Source organism: Zophobas morio, unplaced genomic scaffold (genome assembly GCF_036711695.1).
Source record: "Zophobas morio isolate AGI-343-1 ecotype UQ-CSIRO unplaced genomic scaffold, CSIRO_AGI_Zmor_V1 ptg000028l, whole genome shotgun sequence".
Lineage (NCBI taxonomy): Eukaryota > Metazoa > Arthropoda > Insecta > Coleoptera > Tenebrionidae > Zophobas > Zophobas morio.
The window spans coordinates 4,882,549-4,895,957 of NW_026972133.1; the positions used below are offsets into that span (position 1 = coordinate 4,882,549).

At 36.6% G+C, this 13,409-nt stretch overlaps 2 protein-coding genes across 2 annotated transcripts; one reads left to right on the forward strand and one right to left on the reverse strand.

The window, feature by feature from the left end:
- Window positions 1–1,299: 1,299 nt before the first annotated feature.
- Window positions 1,300–13,402, forward strand: LOC135137029 (zinc finger CCCH domain-containing protein 10-like). Its single transcript, XM_064066569.1, has 5 exons — window positions 1,300–1,390; window positions 2,410–2,640; window positions 2,691–3,194; window positions 12,290–12,633; window positions 12,685–13,402. Exons 2-5 carry the CDS (start codon window positions 2,453–2,455, stop codon window positions 13,092–13,094), a joined length of 1,446 nt encoding a protein of 481 aa, XP_063922639.1. The 5' UTR covers window positions 1,300–1,390; window positions 2,410–2,452; the 3' UTR covers window positions 13,095–13,402.
- On the reverse strand, window positions 1,355–2,386 carry Pburs (Partner of Bursicon). The gene is made up of 3 exons (XM_064066576.1): window positions 1,850–2,386; window positions 1,673–1,797; window positions 1,355–1,624 (listed from the first exon to the last, which is right to left on the reverse strand). Exons 1-3 carry the CDS (start codon window positions 1,956–1,958, stop codon window positions 1,454–1,456), a joined length of 405 nt encoding a protein of 134 aa, XP_063922646.1. The 5' UTR covers window positions 1,959–2,386; the 3' UTR covers window positions 1,355–1,453.
- Window positions 13,403–13,409: the final 7 nt, after the last annotated feature.

Here is a 13,409-nt window from a genome sequence, read left to right on the forward strand (position 1 = left end):
CGGGTGGAAAAGGTGAGGGTTTTTGGTATCTCGTTGAGTAGTATTCGGGTTTAATTGGGGACGTCGTTTTTGTGGGGTTCTCACGCTTTCCCATATCGCTGTCGCTTTTGGAAAAGTTGGGAAATCAAAGCCACCATTTCGCCGAATCCATTAAGCAGAAGTCGAAAATTCGGGTTTTTAGCATGTCTGGGTGTTAATTGTTCGCTCAAGTAGCGGCCGCCGCTATTTTTAGCGTCAATGGGTCATGGTGTGCCAACCCCTTGGACAATGGTAGGGTCACATGTGGGTTTCAACGTGACTCGGACTCTGCTGGGTCCATGGATGAATTTCCTTGAAATCACCTATTATGAAAGGGGTGACTTTGGTTTATGCAAAAAACTTGTTCAGGCGGTAGGGGGTAGAACGGCCGGGAAAACAATATAGGGGGTGTTCTTAAATAATTGCAAAACACTGCAGACTACAGACTTTATAAAAATAAAGATTGTCATTAGAGGCAGTGACAGCGTAGAGGGTTTTGGGTACAGTTGCGTCAATAAAATGTTACTAAAACTTATTATTACGCAGTTGCGCTGAATTAGCCAATTTTGTCAATTAATACGCATGTTTTTGACATTTTGAGGTTAGTATTTTTGAAACTACCGCCTCCCAATATTTAAATCTTAATTTCAAACCAATTTTATAATTAAGAATTTAATTTAAGACGGACGGATTGCGTCCAAGGATGATTCTATTACAGGTTACCTCGACCTTTTTTATGCTGCTAACAAGGTGATGATTCAGGCGACACTTTTTCACATTTCGGATTTCTAATTTCCAATGTGATGTGACAATTCAGGTTAAATTAGGGGTTTAGGAAATAAATGGAAACACACAAAAGCAATATTGTAAATTTTGTGAAAGTTTATAAATAGAGAAAACTATCTACCACAATGGTGAAAATTTGTGCTATTAATATATTCATTGCAAGAATTAACATTGACTCACTTGCTGATATTCATGAATTAAATCATCGCACACTTTGCTCTGGTTGTTTTCCACATGTGTTTATTATCGTTATGACGAGTGTCCATTTCTAGTAATTTAACCCATCAAGCCTACAATTACCATCATTGAAAAAACTATATACATTTTCCAGACTTGTAAATGGAACAACCTCCTCAATCAAAATACGAATCTTTGCTCCACGAAAATGCAGAATTAAGTAAACAGATCGAGGCATTAAAATCCGAAGGCGCCACGACCGATCTGCAGCCCCAGATCGCAGCCCTCCATCGCTACAATGAAATGAAAGACTTGACCCAAGCGGTGATCGGCTACTTGGCGAACGCTGAACAAGTGTCAGTGGCTGAATTGCACGTGCGCTACAACCTCCCTACCGAGTAGAAGCGAGGTAAGAATCAACACGATAATTGATCATTCACTTTATTGTAAACTAAATCAATCACAAAGAACATTATCGGCTAAAATCCCCGCATTTGTAACATTTGCATTCGGCCGGCTCTCGCAGTTTCACGTCCATCGAGTTGGCGTTCTCGACGGTCAGACGGACACCATCGGGGTCGTAGCAGTGGGTCAGAGTGATGGTGCGTTCGCGGAGGAAGCTCTCGCGGCAGCAGTAGCACTCCTGAAAAAAACACATCTGAGTGAGGGAAAACGCGAAATCGTCGCGTACTTTGAGGAAGCCGGTCGGGGTTATGACGGAGGGTTGGACTTGGCTCTTGCAGGAACCTTCGCACTTGTTGACGGCGATCTCGCCATTGCAGACGCGTTGCAAGCGGCCCAGCTCGTCGAACTCCTCTGGAATCGAGTTATCGAAGTTAGTTTTTTGTTTAAGAAAAGCGCTATTTACCTTTGATCAGGTTTATGTCGGACATCAGGGTCTCGCACGTCTCCTCTGATATTTCCGAAACGGAATAGACGCTTGTGATGTAGACGACGAAGAGGATGAGCGAATACATCCTCGCGTTTTTCAGGGGTGTACTGTGGTGGCGGCTGGCGGCGGCCGGTTTTATACGGTCGCAAGGGGCAATTAATGCGCCGCCGGTTGCGATAGGGCGTGTATGGCGACCTTTAACGCCGCCCCCGACGGGGCCGACATGGTTATGTGCTTTGGGGGCTTAAGTCGGGTGGCTCCATCTAATTTTCTCGTTTTCAAAGACGATTTTTAATGGAGCGTCCGAATGGAATAAAAATACCCGGGTGAAGTTTTCCAGAGTCGGTAAATTTTCCGTGTTTATGATAATGGCGATTTAATCTAAACTGCTTGTCGTCTCCGGAACTCCGTTTAAAATAGATAACTCAAAACGTAAAAATGTTACACGCGTCGATTTTAAACAGTATTCTGTTGTTAGAGCACGGTACAGTCCGCCCGAACCGCCTCATCTCTAAAAACCCACATTGCCTTTTCAGGTTTGCGCGCTCTTAATGTATTTATTTTTTCGTTCCAAACAAAATGTCCGATACCTCTGAAGACAAAAACGATCGACAAACAGACAAAGAAGACAAAGACAGCATCTGCCGCGACTTCGTCCGTGGCATTTGTGAACGAAAGTACTGCAAATACAAGCACGAATTCGAAATGAAGCAGTTAAACTTCTGCCACGACTTCCAGAACAACATCTGTCCTAGGAACAACTGCAAGTGAGTACGGGTTGGTTGTAATTCGTTCGTGCGTTAGACGGCGGTTCCAGGTTCATCCATTGCACTCCCGAGGAGGAGATCGAGTACAAGAACACCGGGATCATGTCGAACCACATCCTGGCGGAGGCCACCCGCAAGAACCAGCTGCCGGGGGCGCAGCCCATCTGCAACCAGTTCAGGAAGGGGTTGTGCAGACGCAACTACTGCAAGTACCGCCACCTGACGAGGGAGGAGGAAGAAGCCGAGATTCTGGAGCTGATTCACAACAATAACAAGAAGAACATGATTTGTATTAGTGCTCCGGGACCGCTGACCGAGTCCCAGGTGATGAACACCTCGAGCGCTTTACACAGAAGGGGGACCATCGGGTTTGACGAGTTCGAAGAGTGCGGGATACAATTGCCGAAGCGCCGATTCATTACTCCCCCGGAGCCGGAGATTATCACTAACGGGGATTTGCACCCGGTGGACGCCAACAGGATGAGGCCACAGGTGTTCAAGGGGTACTTCGCCGGGAACCCGCCGCCGCCGATTTTGAGCCGAGCGGACGCAAGGTACCCACTCGAAACTATTATCATTGTTTAAGTATATTATAGTTGGACAAGCCATTGATTAAATACATATAGATAGACCCATGCTATTGTTTGGAGCGAACAAGCCAACGGCCGGCGAACAAGAGATGGCGCACCAACAGTCGGCCGTCAAACGCCGACGAAAAGCTTGGACACCAATCGCGCGCGTAGATAACCCAAATCGCAGCAACAATACATTTAATAAAGCTACCACTCGACAGAGGGCGACGAAAACAATGTGTAAAAATCTCATAGTAACCATTTATATAATTTGCAACGTTGCCAGATGAGCCTAGCACAACTTTGCCGTTATTTCTAGTCGATTAGATTTTATTTCGTTTAAAAGTTTCTGGTGAATAAATGGAATTATTATAATGAATAAACAATACAAACAAATTATTACTTGTTATTTTAAATACTTGTTAGTGTTGATGAAAACATAAATGGTAATTAAAGTTATTCTAAATACGGTCCGGTAGCTCAAATTTTACAGTACGAGTGATATGTTTCAGGACGAGTAGGTAGCCGAGTCTTTAATTTCGAAACGAGTACTGCGAAAAGAGTTACCGGACGTATGTTGTTATGTATTTTATTTCATACTGTCAACATACTTTTTTATTCGATAATATTATTATTATTTTGAGAAAAAATCCAAATCGAGTCACTTTTTCTGACATCGTTAGCAACCGCTCTTTGGTAAATGTTTTAATTTGTTTATTCGTGCAAATCAGCATCATATGTTTAAACACATAGTACTTATAACACTTTACAGGACTTATTGTTTTGTATAATCCGACTCGATGGACGAATGTTTTGTGCAATCCGTCTCGAAGGACCAATGTTTGTGCAACTCGGCTCGTCCTACCAGTATTTTTTGTAATCTGGTTGATACGACAATGTGATACCGAATTGTACTTTGATATTGCTCCAAGGACCTTTGTTTTCTTGCGTGCGAGATAATAGACAGCGTTCGGTTTCGATGTTTAATACAGGACGGTTACAGAAGTACTAAATTTACATTTGTATTTACAATAACAGGTAAAGCAGAAGAGACCCAAAAGGGTCAGTGGCCGCTTCCGGAAATGGAAGACTTGTCCTTTTTGGCTCAATTTTATCGGACTTGTCCGTTTTTTTTGATTTTATCGGAATAGTTCGATCCAGTAAAACGTCAAACTTGACATAGTATGAAGTAAAATAAATAAATTTTATGATGTAAATACAATTAAGTATATCGATAATTCGCTACTAAAAATTTATTGAAATATAATTTGTGTTAAAAAAAAAATTTGTGGTTTTATGGTTTATTAAATGTAATTAAAATAAATAATATCAAGAACTTGTATTATATATTAAAAACATTCATTGTAAATAAGAAAATTATGTAAATAAACCATAAAACCATACAAAATTTTCCTGCGACCTCTATTCAAAATCCCAGTTTACCAATAGGAATTAAGGCACAAAGATGTTTCACTGAATTTATTACCGATTTTTCAAGAAAAGTATGCTTATAAGCCTATAAGCGTCTAATGGGTTAAAACAACAAATAATAATCACAATTTATTTGTTTTATGTGTTCATTACAATAATCCCATTTATTTACCAGAAACTTCTAAATGAAATAATATCTGGTTGACGAGAAATATCCGCAAATTTGTGTTAGGCTCATCTGGAAACGTTTTCGGTAGGTAGGTATCAATGGAATAATGCGATTAGGTATAATGACCGTTTTAAGGAGTGCTCGTCCAATAGTGCGTAAACTAAAAGATTTGGTAATTTTCTTGGAAGAGTTTGTTTCTTCAATGAAAATTTATGGTTTTTAATTCTTCGGCCGCTTGAAAGTCTCGCCATGTGAAAATAGATTATTTGATAACCTGTTTCGTAATAATTGTAAATACGAACAAAAGCATATTTGCATATTCTAAACAACTGGCCATATCGATTCCAAACTTGTACAGATATGTTTTTTATTGTTTCTGTTTTCAATGAAATAAATTTTATTTGCAAAATACCTAATGTCTAACGACATATCACGCATACATACTACCCCATTTACTATATTTTCAATCTGTGCATTTTTCGCTTCATTCGTAGGAGCCAAGTAAGAAGTATCAGTGAGACCGGCGGACTTTCAATAGCGCGTAAATGAAAAGATTTAGTAAAGTTTCCTAGAACAGTCTGTCTCTTCATAAAAAAATTTAGACATTTTTACTATGAAATATAGGTACAATACGGTATATTCCACTGTTTGTTTTCTTTGAGATACGACTAGTTCTTGTGCCGAAGTGAAACACCAAAAAGTCTAAAGTCCGGAAATCAGAGTGAATTTTAAAACACATAAAACGACTTCTTTATTTATTTAAATATTGTCCTGTAACGTCCTGTGACGTGGAATGGAGTTTCTTAATGTACAAAAGTATGTTAGATAATAACCGAAAAATTTTCTTGATTAAAACTAAAGGAAACACAATTATTACTTGGAATAAAAATAAAGAATATCAAGAACTTGTGCTATGTATTAAAAATATTTAATTTCAAATAAGTAAATTATGTTAATAAACCATAAAACCACAAAAATCTTTTTTTAACACAAATTATATTTCAATAAATTTTCAGTAGCGAATTATCGATATACTCAATTGTATTTACATCATAATAGTTATTTATTATACAAGCGGTTAAAGTGAATGTTTAATGAGCGGCCAGTTTAAGGCGAGAGCGGCGTATGCCGCGAGCGCCTTAAGACCGCGAGTTACACATTCATTTTAACCGCGAGTGTAATACAAACTTTTATTCAATTTTGACAACCCCAAGTCCCAAATTGTGAAAAAATTGGTGATTCAAAGTTCACATTCGAGAAACGTCAGAATTGACAGCGACCAAATAAAAGTTTTATATGCGTAGAATTTAGGTTACAATATCAGGTGTGTGTGTGTAGTATGTGACTCTGGCGACGGTGTTTGTTTATTTTAAACAAACTAAAATTATCGAAAAATTGCAAAATCATGCAAGATTCCAACGGCAAAACTTGCTCCCAAAAAAGAGCAAATCAGAAAGTGTATCAAAAGTTCCTTAGATGGAAAGAGCAGCAAGGCATTGGAGAAATTACAGAAATGGTAACCATGGTTTTAAAACAGCAAAATAAAAATTTTATTTCGCTAGCCGTTTAAAAATTTTATGGTGCTACCGGATAAACCAAAGCTTTACTGGCCTACTGACGGCAAAATAAACGTTTGTTTACATGTCAAAATTGAATAAAATTTATTTATTTTACTTTATACTATGTCAAGTTTGACGTTTTACTGGATCGAACGATTCCGGTAAAATCAAAAAAACGGACAAGTCCGATAAAATTGAGCCAAAAAAGACAAGTGTTCCATTTCCGGAAGCGGCCACTGACCCTTTTGGGTCTCTTTTGCTTTACCTGTTATTGTAAATACAAATGTAAATTTAGTACTTCTGTAACCGTCCTGTATTAAACATCGAAACCGAACGCTGTCTATTATCTCGCACGCAAGAAAACAAAGGTCCTTGGAGCAATATCAAAGTACAATTCGGTATCACATTGTCGTATCAACCAGATTACAAAAAATACTGGTAGGACGAGCCGAGTTGCACAAACATTGGTCCTTCGAGACGGATTGCACAAAACATTCGTCCATCGAGTCGGATTATACAAAACAATAAGTCCTGTAAAGTGTTATAAGTACTATGTGTTTAAACATATGATGCTGATTTGCACGAATAAACAAATTAAAACATTTACCAAAGAGCGGTTGCTAACGATGTCAGAAAAAGTGACTCGATTTGGATTTTTTCTCAAAATAATAATAATATTATCGAATAAAAAAGTATGTTGACAGTATGAAATAAAATACATAACAACATACGTCCGGTAACTCTTTTCGCAGTACTCGTTTCGAAATCAAAGACTCGGCTACCTACTCGTCCTGAAACATATCACTCGTACTGTAAAATTTGAGCTACCGGACCGGACCGTATTTAGAATAACTTTAATTACCATTTATGTTTTCATCAACACTAACAAGTATTTAAAATAACAAGTAATAATTTGTTTGTATTGTTTATTCATTATAATAATTCCATTTATTCACCAGAAACTTTTAAACGAAATAAAATCTAATCGACTAGAAATAACGGCAAAGTTGTGCTAGGCTCATCTGGCAACGTTGCAAATTATATAAATGGTTACTATGAGATTTTTACACATTGTTTTCGTCGCCCTCTGTCGAGTGGTAGCTTTATTAAATGTATTGTTGCTGCGATTTGGGTTATCTACGCGCGCGATTGGTGTCCAAGCTTTTCGCCGGCGTTTGACGGCCGACTGTTGGTGCGCCATCTCTTGTTCGCCGGCCGTTGGCCTGTTCGCTCCAAACAATAGCATGGGTCTATCTATATGTATTTAATCAATGGACAAGCTAAACGGAGAATCACTTTCCCATGTAGAAAAGAATGAACATACATTTTACATCTCACTCGCTTCACCGTGAAGTGGCGGTACCTTACGAAAGGAGGTAAAAATAGTCTGTAAGCACGTGATGTCGATAAGGTAGTAAACGGACGTATTAGTCAGTACGTTGTACGGGGAGCAGTCACAAAATAAGCGAACGTACGTGTTGAAGACTACATATATGTAGTGCATACCTGTTTCATGTGTGTGGTAGCACGTATATTTGCACAAAAACAAATAAAGGTTAAGGTAACAAAAATTTAATATTATCGCAGTATATTGTCCATGAACACCACTACTTTAATTAATAAGTAACAAGTCATCTAATTTGCTTCCAGAATAACTATGGGTTATCATCAAACTATGAACACCAAATTAATTCAGTATGAACATCTTACGTATTTTTTTTTATTAACAGTAGTCAAATCACTAAATACATATTATCGTTGAAACTAAAATGCATTGTATCACAAAATATTTACCACCATTTAAATATATACGATTTAGACATCAAGAAATAAATTTAAAATCGCAAAAATTAAATGTAGCAGACTTAAAACAGCCTTAAATGCGTCTTGTATGCACGTGCATATCAGTATGTAGGCATTTGAACGCACAGCAATAATCGTTCTTGATGAGTGATGACTACTGTAACACAGTAAATTCTCGAAATCGAAAATTTAAATCATTGAAAAATTCAAATATGGGAAAATTGTAAAATCGAGAAATCGAAACATAAAAAAATAAAAAAAATAAAAATTGGAAAATCTAAAATTTAAAAATCGAGAAATTGAACAATCGGTTAATTCAAAAATCGAACAATTGGAAAATCGAAAAATAAAAAAAAATTGGACAATCGAAAATTTAAATATTCCGAAAATTGAAAAATTAAAATATAGAAGAACTGAAAACTCGAAAAATCGAAAAAACTAATAATTTAAAAATTGAAAAGTTAAAATTGAGAAATCGAAAAACTGAAATATCCAAAAATTAGGAAATTAAAAAATTGAGAAACAGAAAAGTCAAAAAAGCAGAGTCAAAAAATCGCAAACTTAAAAAATCGAAAAATTGAAAAATCAAAAATTGAAGAACTGAAGAACTGAAATATCGAGAAACCGAAAAATCTGGAAATTTAAAAATTAAAATATGGAAAAGTTGAAAAATTGAGAAATTGAAATATAAAACAATCGAAAAATTGAAAAATTTAATGTGTAAAAAACGAAAAACTGAAAACCCAAAAATAAAAAATCGAAACATCTAGAGGTCGAAAAATCAAAGAATCGAAGTATTGAAAAATATCAAAACTGAAGGAAATATCCAAAAATTCAGAAATCGAAAAACCGATAAAGCGAAGTCGAAAAATTGAAGAATTGAAAAACTGAAAAATCGAAACTTTGAGAAGTGGGAAAATCAAAAATAGATTAATTGAGAAATCAAAAAATTGAAAATTTAACGTCAACATTTTTTCATTGAAAAATTTAAATACTGAAGAACTGAGAAGTCAAAAAATCGAGAAATCGAAAAATCTAAGATTTAAAACATTGAACAATTAAAATATCGCAAAATTGAAGAATCGAGAAATCCAATTCGATTTAAAAAATTGAAAAATCGGAACATTAAAAAATTGGAAAATCAAAAATCGAAACATCGAAAAATTCAAAAACTCAGACATCGAGAAATCGAAAAATCGACGGATCGAGAAATTGAGGAGTCGTAAGTCGAAAAGGAAAGTTAAAAATTGAAAAATTGATAAATTGAGAAACTGAACAATCAAAACAACGAAACATCTGAATTCGATAAATTGAGAAATTAAAAAATTGAGTAATCGAAAAGTCTTTTCTTATCAAATACTAGCCCCGCCCACCCACCCTCTATTTTCTTGGAAAGTATGCGATTTGCAAAAATCCGTCTTATCTTGCCAAGTACTAGCCCCGCCCACCCCCTCTCTTCTCGTTCTAACGACTAACTTAATTTCTGTTCAATATAAGATCATTGACTTCAATCACATCAGTTAAAATTAATCACTGAAATGAGACAGGGTGGGTGGGCGGTTCTAATCATGTTCTTATGTTTAGTGGGAGTGGCACTAGTAATAGAACCTAGAATTTCAAACATTTCTGTGAATATATAAAAACCACAAAGTACATTTTCAAAATAATTGTATTCTGTGAAACAAAAATGAATAAAAATTTCCCTTTTTATCTACAAACATTTTATACAGAGCGATTTTGACGCCACTGTAAAAATTGGTATAGTTCAGTTAGCGATTTTAGTAAAACGGTAGAAATCTCCGAAGAAACGAAGCCGAAAATGACTTCTAGATATCGAAATCTAGAAGAAAATGTATTGAACTAATTTTCGAAAATAGTTAAAAAATGTCAAAAGTGCCAAAATCAGTCTTTTCTTATCAAATACTAGCTCCGCCCACCCACCCTCTATTTTCTTGGAAAGTATGTGATTTGCCAAAATCCGTCTTATCTTACCAAATACTAGCCCCGCCCACCCCCTCTCTTCTCATTCTAACGACTAACTTAATTTCTGTTCAGTATAAAATCATTCATTTCAATCACATCTCACATCAGTTAAAATTAATCACTGAAATGAGACAGGGTGGGTGGGCGGGGCTAATCATGTGCTTCTGTTAAGTGGGAATGGCACTAGTAATAGAACCTAGGATTTTAAGCATTTTTGTGAATACATAAAAACCAGAAAGTACATTTTCAAAATAATTGTATTTTGCGAAACAAAAATTAATAAAAATTTCTTCTTTTATCTACAAAAATTTTATACCGAGCGATTTTGAGGCAACTGTAAAAATTGCTATATTTGAATTAGCGATTTTCGAAAAACGGTAGGAATTTCTTAAGAAATGAAGCCGAAAATGACATCTGGATATCGAAAGCTAGAAGAAAATGTACTGAACTATTTTCAAAAATAGTTGAAAAACGGAAAATGTTAAAAGTGCCAAAATCAGTCTTACCTTATCAAATACTAGCCCCGCCCAAATTGAAAAGTTGATAAATTGAGAAACTGAACAATCAAAACAACGAAACATCTGAATTCGATAAATTGAGAAATTAAAAAATTGAGTAATCGAAAAATTTTAAAAAGAAAAACTGGAAACTCGAAAATTAAAATTAAAAATTGGAAAAATTGAAAAATTTAAATACTCGAGATATCGAAAAACCTAGAATTTTAAAAAATGAAATATTAAAACATCGAAAAAAAATCGAAATATAAAACAGTCGAAGAATTGAAAAATCTAAAGTTTAACAATAAATTGAAAATCGAGAAATGGAAAATTTGAAGAATGGAAGAATTGGAAAAGCCCAAAATTGAAATATTGAAAAATTGAGACATTTAAAGTTGAAAAATCGAGAAATCGAAAAGCCTAAAAGTCTCAATAGCGTATTTATAAATCACAAGATCAGAACTATGCTATTTTTTAAAATTTAAATAACATTATAAATTGGAAAATGTTCATTTTTTTCCAAAAATCTTGACGTCCAAGGTCAAAAAACTCAACACGGATGCGTAAACCGTAAACGGAGGATATAGTATTGTAAAATTTGGAGATTGCGTCATCTCATTGTTGGTGACAAATTTTGATGAGTGTTTTACCATTTGATAAGACAATTTGATATGTAAATTTTGTCATTCGGAAACATCATGTATTAAGTCGTTAAGATGTTCAAGAACTTTGTTCACTTATTCGTTGTACAGTCCAATGGTCGAAACGGGTTAGTTCTTCGTAGTGGATGTGTATTTTGACCTTATTCTAGATTTTATTACAGCAGAATGGCGTATCCTTTTTAAATTTTAAAAGTTACGGAAACTAGTTCAAGAAACAATTAGTTATCTCGTATTTTTGGAACAAAATCTACCAAAACGTCGGATTTCATCAATTGTTTTTCATAGAAACAAACAGTCTTCAAAGCAGCCTTTAACAACCCCGTATTACAAACATGCGTTTTCTCTTTCTGTCTTGTAATTATTTGTAATGTCAACGCTGAAAGTTTATATCATTCTATTATTTACTTTGAATATATATTTTCATTTTGTGTTAATATTTTTGTAACACCACGAATCAAAATTTTACTAAATCTTGTAAAACTAAACAATTATACCAGTTTAAAAACCCTTTTTAAAGTTTCTGTCAGTCTTCAGATATAGTCAAATAAAAATAGGCGTCAAATTAATTTAAATACAATTCTTTCGTATTACGCTACAACGCGTTGCTTCATATTTTTTATGTCAAGTATATTTTCATATTTTGTACATATATGTTTATACACATTACTGTTTACGGAACAATGTTGATTATGGATTTATGGATAACTCCTCGTATAAGCGCAGAGTGAAGGGTGTTTGCCTTTGCTAATGTTTGATGGCGCCATCTGAAGTAGAGTAAAATAAACCTAATACGTTCGCTCACTGTAGTGAAAATGCGCGTTGACGAAAAATTTGTCCCACGCCCCCTGGATTCCTTGTCCGAAAGCTCACTATTTAGGCGAAGTAAAATTTGTATTAGGTTGTCCAACTATAATATACTTAAACAATGCTATTATTATTATGATTGTTACTATTGTGGAGTTTATTGTTGTAGGACCTTGATGCTCGAGGAAGAGAACACCATGCTCCACAAAGAAATCGCTCAGCTGAAGCGGCAGGTCTCGGACTTGACCGCCACCAACGAGTTTCTCCTTGATCAGAACGCCAACTTGCGCGTGTCCAGCAAGCGCAACGAAGCCGTGACCGTGCCTGCCGTCATCACCACGAATACTAACACGCCCCAGGTGATCCGGACGGTCACGGCGAGCGTGGCCACGGTCCCCGTGTCCCTAGCCACAGTGTCCACCTGCAACCCAGTGAACGTATCAATCGCAGGCTGTCCTACTGTCAGTATGGCGTCGCCGGCGCAAATTTTGGCCCCCAGTCAGCAGATACTCGGTATGCCGTTCAGACCCGAGTCCGCAAACAAGTCTAGAATTTTTCTTGCAGTCACTACGAATCCGCCGCCGCAGGTGGCCATCGCCAATAGTTCGCAAGCCCAGTTGGCTATAGCGCAGCAGAGTCTGGCTAACAACTTGGCGCAGCAAGCGCAGCCGCAACTTACGTCGCAAGCGCAACAACTGGCTTTGGCCACTACCACGCAGCTGACGCTGGCTAACACGCCTCAGCAGCAGCAGCTGACGTCGCTGGCCAATCCCCCGCCGCAACTGACGTCGCAGGCGCAGCAGATCGCCATCGCAAACGTGCCGCAGCAGCTGATTGCGCAGCCGAGTCAACAAATCGAGATTCACAGGAATGGGATCAACACCTCGCAGGCGATCGCCATGTCCAATACCACGCAGCCGATGATGTCGTACCCGATCATGACCCAGAGCATCAACCATGCGCTCACGCATTAAAACTTTTACTACGTGTTTTTAGTGTAGAGTTTATTCCATTTTCAAGGAGAATTAATTAAGTGGTAGTTGAGTTAAGGGTGAGACTGAAGATAGGGTAATTTTGTGTTGTTATGGCTTGTATATAGTAGTTACGGTCTGCAACGAAGACGTATTTAGTTGAGTGTTTTTTTTGATAAGTGGTGATCGTAAACTGGTATTCCTGAAGTTGTACAAAAGTTAGAGGATTTAGTTAGGTTAGGATAAGGTTCTGTCTTACTTTAATGTAAATATACTTAAAATAAATACTTATTTATGTCGTATGTTACGGAGCGGTGG

Coding starts and splice junctions, on each gene's coding strand:
- LOC135137029 (XM_064066569.1), top strand. CDS start 2,453: ATGTCCGATACCTCTGAAGACAAAAACGATCGACAAACAGACAAAGAA. Junction 2,641..2,690: donor TGTCCTAGGAACAACTGCAA/GTGAGTACGGGT, acceptor CGGCGGTTCCAG/GTTCATCCATTGCACTCCCG. Junction 3,195..12,289: donor TTGAGCCGAGCGGACGCAAG/GTACCCACTCGA, acceptor TTATTGTTGTAG/GACCTTGATGCTCGAGGAAG.
- Pburs (XM_064066576.1), bottom strand. CDS start 1,958: ATGTATTCGCTCATCCTCTTCGTCGTCTACATCACAAGCGTCTATTCC. Junction 1,798..1,849: donor CGACATAAACCTGATCAAAG/GTAAATAGCGCT, acceptor ACTCGATTCCAG/AGGAGTTCGACGAGCTGGGC. Junction 1,625..1,672: donor CCCCGACCGGCTTCCTCAAA/GTACGCGACGAT, acceptor TGTTTTTTTCAG/GAGTGCTACTGCTGCCGCGA.